Below are 9147 nucleotides of genomic sequence, written 5' to 3'. Positions count from 1 at the left end.
GACTTGGTTTCTGTTGCTTTTGCCATCAACTTGTCCCATTAATGAATAAATTATATGCTTTGCATAATGTCTGAATTGTTATTAGTAATCAACAGAAGAACCTCCACAGCATCTGCGTACCCACTTGCTTCATTATGTACATCCATATGACTATGCAAAAACTCAGTTTTCTATGAAAAAGCAAGGCTTAAAAATAACATTCCTGAAAAAGATGCCCTGAAGCAAAAATACCCTTTACAAAGATGCCATGGCACCAAGACACAATGAAGTCTTTGGCTTCCTAGGAGATGTTCCTGGGCTACTGTCCAGCTCCGGCTCCCCATCAAGCTGATGGCAAACGTTCTGTTGGCTGCAGTGGAACCTTAACAGAACCATTCGCCTGTGTTTTATGGGCTGCTCAAGAAACCTAGTCCTCAAGAATACACATCTAGAACATGACCATAAAAGCATCACAAAAGGGTATTAGTAAAGCACACTGTAAAAAAGTGGGTCCTAAAGTCTCCTCTCAGATTTTCTAATTCACCTAGAACATTTGAAATTGCAACAGAGCTAGCATGGCAATTTCACAAAGCTTTGCTAAAACACCATTCCCTCAGTTTCTCTTACAAAATAAGCAAGTCTCTGCATTTTTCATTTGCTAAGTAAGTGTCATTCCCCAGTGGTACCAAAGGAGAAATTCTGGTAAGGGTTAAACTTCTACTATTCTTCCAGGCTAACGAAAGCACTGAAAATATTGGCAAGGCCTATGTCTTCAAAGGAAGGCCAAAGAAGGCCCAAGTATATTCACACTGGAAAAAAAAAAACAATTACTCCCTTGCATTATTAGACTATGGCTTTTTTCGTGAAGGCACCATACTTTCCATATTTGACTTACTGGCAAAATTTTCACCAGAGACATTTCTATTAGTGACCTTAACAGTTAATAGCTCAGGCATTTGCTGCTTACTATAGCCAGTGTCTAAATAGACAACTAGAATATATATTTTATTTTTATATCTATTATATTAATGACTGAAATTTAGGGGAGAAGAGCAGGTAATGACCAATTTCTATTTCAAGTAGAAATGTTGGAAATTACTTTGTAACCAAATCTGTGTAGGCTTCAGAATTTCTGAATTACCTAGCTAGCAGAATGTTCAACAGCAATGAATAACCAGAACACCCCAAATTCAAGTGAAATGAACTCACCAGATCTCATTTCATCCTATCAGATACTTGAAACTAAATAATTAAAACTGCTCTGAACTACACTGCTCGGAATTTAAAAATTGAAAAATGGGAAAATGTGTAGAGATGAGTGAAAATTCTCAACAGTGTTTGCACTTTGAACCTCCCCTCGAGTGTCTGCCAGTGGTAGGCAGGCACACAGATGTTTGCACCGGTGCCACACGTAAGCTTGGCCTGGGGTTTCAACGGCAGTCGCTCAGCGTAGTTCCGCTGAACTAATTCACCCAACAGAAGCTTTGCAATGGCAGTTAACAGCAGCTGAGGACACAGGCTGGAATTTCTGCTTCAGACAGAAGTATAATGAACATATGCAATGGAAAATGCCTTGTCCGGAGTAACAGAATTACCAAAAATTCATTTCTAATTTAGCAGCAAGCTAACAAACCAAATCCATGTGTCAATGGAAATTCATGTCCTTAGGACCTAACTTCCCAAAACAGAAGAGATGAGAGAAACAAAAGCAAAAATATAATTGCTACCTTCAAAGCTGAAAATCACATCTGGCACCAACTGCTGGCCCTTTGTATGTTGTGCCCCCTCACCCCTCCGGCCCCATCCCACACATGCACGCACACACACGTCTCCAACAGTTTAAAGACTCCCTCACGCGGTGGTCAGATATTGCAAATGTGGATCACAGGGGTTTGAGCCAGCACTGAGCAGGCAGACAGGATATCCAGATAAGGTGGATATAAATGACGTGGATATTTAAGTCTTACGCTCACTGTTAGGATCAACTCTTCAACATACGAGTCTTAGATGAGCTCGCTTGACTGCAATATAAATGAGCTCTTGCTGAATTTATTAATCCTTTTAAAGTCAAATGGGGCTTGCTGGGGTTAATCATTGCTTCCTGGAGACACTTTCACTGTAATGGATAAACTGCTAATATGATGCCTTTCTCTGTTCCTACATGAGTACACGTCTCCCATCAGTCAGCTCCAGCAAACACCCACTCTTGCTATTACAGGCACAGAATAAAGTGGATGGCAAGTACTTGCAACTTATTGTTTTACCAGTGCAAAACACCAGAAAAAAAATGTATTCCCTTAGTATATTAACATTATTATTTGCACAGATGGTCCATCTTTGACAGAGACCAGCAGCAAGTAGATAAGTGAGTCTCATGTATCTCAGGTTCGGTGAGGCTTCAGGCTGGCACCACTTTGGAAGCTTTCCTAGAAGTGCAGTGCCCTGCAAGCCAGACATGGGAAACAGTGTCAGCTTCCCTTAGGTTAGTTGAATCCCAGGCTTTCTTCCTGGAGTTCTTTGGTTTTCCCCATCCTTATGAACTCCTCTTCCTCAGACCAGAAGGAAAAAGGCACTGGAGCGATGACCCAGAAGAACTTACAGAACAGGATCAGGGCACAGAAAAAGGAGCTGCAAGGCAATCCTGGCAAATTGAGAAGGAGCCAAAGACCTGGATAAACTGGACCTGGGGCAGCCCCAATCGCACCTTTCCTCAAGCCCAAGCAAACTTCTCCATCACCTGAGCTTCAGGTCTTCCAATCCCTTGGAAGTTTTGGATGAAACACCCTTAGAGCACTACACTGGCAATTTTCTGACAATTTTAATGTGTTATTTCTTTTTGAAAAATCCTGCTAAAATCAATGCAAGTCCATCTTCATTAATCAAACTGTTGGTTTGTTTCCTAAACTGGAAGCTATTAACTGACAGCTCGGAACCTAGAAGTAACAAATGCAAGACAGGGATATATATAAAGTACAGCAAGAATTTACTTGGAGATTCACATCCCACTACCCCCTGTTATGGGCAGATGACTCTCTCATCAGAYGATCAGGTGCTTTCTTGCGACCTTAATTTTCCTGATAATTATTTATTTATTTAGTCTAGCAAAAGGTTTCAAGTTAAAACATGAAAACCCACTAAGAATAATGAAAAACCACTAAGTCTAAATCCATTATCCTCCCATGAACTGTGCTCATTGACATTCTGCCTAACATCTCTCTGGAACCACAAGGAAATCATCAGCTTTAGATGTAATTTTGGAATTAGTGACAGTAGGAATTGCTACAGYGCCTTTCTGGGATGACTTACTGACAGCAAATTACCCAGGACAACATCTGAAGTCTAATCCTGAAACTGCGGAGTGCTCCTCAATCATTTCAAAAATAATTTTCTTTAAAACAGAAAAATCCTTTGATAAAAATACCATGTTAATACATGCTCATATGTCTGTTATTACAGTTACACCTACTGAGATATGTAGCTTACAGCTTAATAACACAAGACATGATGATGATTCCCTCTTTGCTGTTATTGCTTTTGTCCTCAAGAGGCATTTGCCATCTCCTAATGTGTGGTTTCTGCCATCAGTTCCTATTAATGCATAAAAGCAGGCATTTAAAAGGCAAAGCTGGCATCTTACTCGTAAAGTAGATGGTTCTAAAATTTGGATATGAAGCAGTTCTAACCCAAAACAAACGTGGTTAACTGAAGAGCAGGGTTTCTCTCTCCTGAATCAGGAGAAACCATGCATATCAAATACATTTCTTACTTGATATGGAAGTTACCTGCCACATTGAAATATAATTTTTCCACAAATAAAAACAAGTCGTAGCTGTAATTACAACTGTGTTCACTTTCTGTAGCTAATCCAGAGGTAACAACTACGTACATAGGCAAAATATTTTATAGACTGAGTATTAAGCTAAGAGAAAAAAGATCTAGGTTTCTCTTTCAGCTCTTCTGTAAAGCTGCTAGGTGGCCTGTGTTCCCTCTCAGTGGGTCTTTTTCCTCTTTCTCTTCCTCTTTTTGTTTTGTTTTTTTTTAATTTTTAACTTCCATGCATCTAGTCTGTAGTCAGAAGTCTATATAAGAGGTAAACTCTGCCGAGTACAGAGTGTTAAAGAATGTTTATGAAGTAAATATTAATGACAGTCAAAACGTCAATCTATAAATGTCAAAATGTGTCAATTCAAATGTTTCAGAGTCTGCGTGGTTTTAAGCTTATCTAGTCAGGGAACAGAAGGCAGATCGTACCATGTCATTTCAAACTCAGCAAGGCTGATAGGATCACGGAAGAAGTCAGGCTGTAACAGACCTCAGGAAATCACCTCGTCCTACCCCGGCTCAAAGCAGGGCCAGCTGTGGGGTCTGGTAGCGGCAGAATTTCCCTGTTCTCGGGGTTTAGCAGCACTGCAGAGCTAGCCGGAGGAAAATCACCTACACRGCATGCTGAGGAGAGGACGATCACACAGAACTTAAGTAAAATTTAAGTAGACAAGAAACATTTAAACCGGAATTCAGTCATACTATGGTAGGACTTCTACTCTCACAAAGAAGCATCACCAGCATTTAATTTGCTTTGATTATCTAAAGATGGCACCTCAGCTACGATCTTGTAAACTATTACTGATCTCAGGTGATCACAGATAAGAAGGCCTTTCACTGCATGATCAGAAAGTCAATATATGGGTTCACCCAGTATTCACAAACCCAATATTCTATTATTTATTAAATTTCGTAACTGAACAGAATTTGCTTAACTGATCACTAGCTGAAACAGCACCAGCAAAGTAGTTTGCCAGCAAAATTGCAACCAGAGGTGAGAAACAGCATTCCACTGCAAGTCTGTATGGTTTCTGTTGCTTTGCTGATTTTTTGAGGTAATTTGTTTAAAAGGTGACCTCCAGGCTCTCTCCCTGCCAACAAAGTTAAGAAATAAAATATAGTGAGATTTTCAAACTGCAAGGGTCTTGAAGACCATTCCCAAGTGGCCTCATCCATTTCTGAGTCTATGTTTGCTAGGACACAAGGAGCACRTCAGAGTGTTCATTAGGTTTCAGTGAGGTTTATGAGCACAACAGGAATGTACCAGGAGACATTTAGCTTTAAATAGCTTTGCTGCACTACCTTTCAAAATGAAAGCTACTACGCTACCACATATTAAGTTAAAATTCTTACAAAAATGAGACAGTTCTTATGCTGTAAGATTGACAACAGCCCTTGACCTACTGCAGAACAGAGATAACTGCACAACTTTGTGACACAACATGTAATATTTTTACTTGTTTAAAAAAGGATAAGCTAAGAGTGATTTGGCACATCTAGTGAAGGCTTCCTTAGCTTTTGTTCTCTTCCAGTTGCCTGTGGCCAGACACAAATAGGAGCTGTCATCACATCAAAGCAGGAGAGTCATTCTCCAGAACCAAGTGCTGGGCTGTGGAAAAACTGGATCATATTTTCAGAACTGCTGTTTATTAAGGCAACTCTTAGAAGGGACTATGTTTTTTGCTGAAGGGGAAGTTGAAAAAGGAGATGCAATTTCAAAGCTGAACCATTAGAGGAAAGTCATTCATTGTAACTCTGGTGCCATTGGAATCGTGCATGGAAGGATGAGAGGGCATAAATGCAAAGCTACTTACTTTACAAAGAAAGCTCTCTTTGCGTTCAAAGTTCCTATAATTCCTCTCCCTTTCCTACATGCTAAGCGCTGCTTCCCATGGCTGATTCACCCAGTGGCCACACACCTACCGTGGTTGGTTTTCAACCAAATTAATTCCATGGGCAGCAAAGGCTTCAGCTAGTGCTTTCTCTCTGAACCACCTGGCCACGGTCTGAAACCTTTGCCCTTCTAACACTATTCAGTTTGTGGATGATGGGGTGCAGTTAGCAAAATGGCTTGATAYTAGAGTAAGCCAAAGAATTATAAATATTAAATATTTTCAATCAAATATCAAAATATTATGAATAAATACCAAATACCCACAAAATATTTCCTTTCATTAACAGACCTATTTGGTAACAAGAGTCACATCCGGAAAGCTTTCATCGGTAACATTCAGTGGAAAGCCGTAACAACCTCTATGCTGACATACAGCTCAGAGGAACCTTGATGGTGGGATTTGGGTTTAATAACACCCATTCTGTGACATTTGGCTGGCTAGAACACAGTTTTCATTCATGCAGAATTGCCAGCCTCCAGTCTTAAAAAGTCATGAGCCAAGCCCCTAGATTAAGGATATTCAGCTAAAAAAACATTCAGCTTGTAATAACATCTCAAAGATGGCAATATTATGACCAAAACAATAAAAAGACTGTCCATGAAGATAGACGCATTCATACCAGTATTTCAGACTAAGGCGGCTACACCAGTGGACCAATCCCCCTGCATAAGCAAATTCGGAATTKGGTACAATTCCCCTGACATCAGCTGCTGGGGATCGTTTGTATTTGCCGAATCTGCCTGATTCTCTCTTACCCCACAGACAAACGGGGAAGGCGATATACCATGCCCACCAGGTGAATGCCAAATGCCAGCGAGCCTCCCGCACCCAGCCCTGCCGTCTGCGCAGCCGGGGCGGGAGCACGAGGGGCAGCCTCGCTCGGCTGCACTGCTCCATACAWGCTTTGCCTCAACATCTGTAATCAAAATGTTTATTGAAAGGCACTGGGTAAGACCAAAACCACATATGACTAAAGCAGATTCTTATGTCTGTGGCAAGAAAAGGGGCTAAAAAATAATACAAACGCTTAGTCGAGAAAATAATGTTTAGGAAATTTTTTTAAATATAAAATGCACCCAGGACCCTTGAATATTAGGTCAGATTTCGCCCTTCACTGCTCTCTGACATAACTAAACATGTTCATATATGCATACGAGGAGAAAATGTGGCCTCTTTCAGCAGCAATAAGTATCTGCTTGTTGCTACCTTAAAATCACAGCAATCTCAAATTGTAACTGCCCTTTTCTCATGTTTCCACTAGTTTTCAGACTTCCTCTTGTGGTAGCTTGAGGCTGCGCATCTGGATGTTTTAAACATACAAAGGAATTGCTAGAGCAAGCAAAAGAGAAAACGGTGCGGAGAGTTAAGATGTGCAGATAAGCAACTGGTGTACCGGGCAGCTAAAGTAACTGACAGCCGGTCAGGAAAACCTCTCTCCAAGGAGCGTAGCGCAAGTTTAGGCAGAATGAAGACTCACATTGTCTTTGGCTTCATTTTTAAAGTACTATTAATCCACGTCTATCTTTTTAACAAAACTTTAGCTGCACCGTCACCAATCATTAAGTTTCCTGGAGACAGCACTCCAAAAACAGACAAAGAACTAGCAGTGGTAAGTCCTGGTTTCGTCTTTGCTTCAGATTTATATTGTTGTTCTTCGTAAGCAGATGTTTCTTTCTTGTTTGAGCGGAGGCTAGGAAATGACTGTAGCATTCTCTCGCTGGAGTCTCTGGAAGAGCATGCTAGCTAGCAAAGTATCATCTTTCAAAAGTAAAAACTAGAGCCAAGTAATGTTTCCTCTCTTAAAATTTTTAAAGCCAGCAAAGTTTTTTTTTTTTTGCCTTAAGTCTGAACATACAAAATAATTTCACTAAATCACTGTGACTATAGTCAAAAGATTCCAGTGGTTAAGAGGGGAGAAGGACAAAAAAATACATCTAATATTTGACTTAAACCAAACAGAACTGAAGGCTGCGGAGGCACACTTACATAAACCTGGGCTTAATGCATGTAGCACACAGCTTTGCAGAATTTTGTTTTCCAGGTTGTTTACCATGCATTGCATAAGCACAGCTTTAAGGAGCAATTACAGTCAAAAGCTGGCTTGAGTTTCAGAAGCCATAATGACTAGTTCTAACTTTGAAAAAAAAATCTTATCACAGCTTTGAAGACATATTCTTCTCTAAATTCAATCTGGAACAAAAAAAGGAGTTTGGATTTCTGAATGTGACATTAGGAAGTTATAGCTATAGCTCTACAACATTTTATTCTAACCTTATTTTAGCCCTGTGGACCGTCATAAAAATGACATTATGGGGAAGTCCATTTAAGGGGAGATTGAGATGGATTATCCTTATTTTAGTATGTAAATTACAGACATTTCTCTTCTTCAGCAGTAACTCCATTTTAAGGAAGATTGAGATAAATTATTCTTATTTTAGCATATAAAGGGTTGAAAGTTGGTCACTTTGCTTTAGGAGTTGGTGTACATCTCGGGAAACCTTGCCAGGTTAAAGGAGGTCTGGGGGAGGATAGACTGAGAATTTGCAGACGGGGGGGCGGTGGAAAGTTTAGCAAAAGCAGACAAACTGACCCCAAAAGGGCTCTCCTCAGCACTTAAAATCATCCAAGGTTTTGCCTTGGCAGCACGACAGCCAGAGGATGGGGGCAGCGTGTGTGGGAGAGGAGAGTGGGGTCATACACGTCGAACGGTAATTTAACCACTCTTAAATAATCTATTTTCTTAGGCACAGTCAGGCTTTTATTCAATAACAGCAATCCACATCTCCTCTCATCTTTATTTCTCTCAAACAACCTATTTATTATGTGAGCTCCGAGGAAAATTACAAGCTGTTTCAACACTGCAGCTCTTCTTTGTCTTTGGTGCAGTATTCCTGGGTGACGCTAACTGGCTGGCTTTCCCTCGCCCCCTCCGCGTGAGCAGCCCCAGCACTCGGGAGCAGGACACAAATTGCTGTGTTGCAGCTGGACCCTGTTTCATTAATGGGCTGGATCTAAATTCCAGATCACCACAGCTCCCTGCTGACTCCGGGGAAACTGCAGCTTGCAGTGTAGGCCAAGATGTGGTTTACAGAGATACTAAATTTTCTTCAGGATTCTCTTCTCATAGAACAGCTGGTTATGTTCATTTCTCATCTTCAGTAAAATCACCATTTTAGGAAAAACTGAGAGGGCTTAGGTTTATATTTATAATCCTAGCAAATAAAATTCTTTATCGTGCCTCATTTTATATTGCTTTATATTTATCATGCTCCCAGACCAAAAATGGCAAGAGCAGCATCCTGCTGCTTCAGTAAACTTCAGTTCTGATCTGTGGTCTATACTGTGTCATGGTATTTCATTGGGAGAGACAGACAGAAGCATAATAAAATATGTCAAAAGTATATTGAGATTAAAATCATGATAATAGATCCTGCAAACTGGCCTGTTTATG

General features: G+C 40.4%; 1 protein-coding gene across 1 annotated transcript in view; it reads left to right on the top strand.

Annotated features, from left to right (window-relative positions):
• Positions 1 to 6995: 6995 nt before the first annotated feature.
• MMP2 (matrix metallopeptidase 2) overlaps positions 6996 to 9147 on the top strand; it is a 36673-nt gene continuing 34521 nt past the window's right edge. Inside the window, exon 1 of the mRNA XM_026068839.1 lies at positions 6996 to 7305. Within this exon, the coding sequence (XP_025924624.1) occupies positions 7162 to 7305 (144 nt within the window). The 5' untranslated portion in view covers positions 6996 to 7161. The remainder of the gene's footprint in view (positions 7306 to 9147) is intronic.

Source organism: Apteryx rowi, unplaced genomic scaffold, assembly GCF_003343035.1.
Source record: "Apteryx rowi isolate R43461 unplaced genomic scaffold, aptRow1 scaffold_28, whole genome shotgun sequence".
In the NCBI taxonomy this organism is placed as follows: Eukaryota; Metazoa; Chordata; class Aves; order Apterygiformes; family Apterygidae; genus Apteryx; species Apteryx rowi.
The sequence above is the reverse complement of the archived record's forward strand: the minus strand, read 5'-3'. Positions and strand labels throughout refer to the sequence as shown.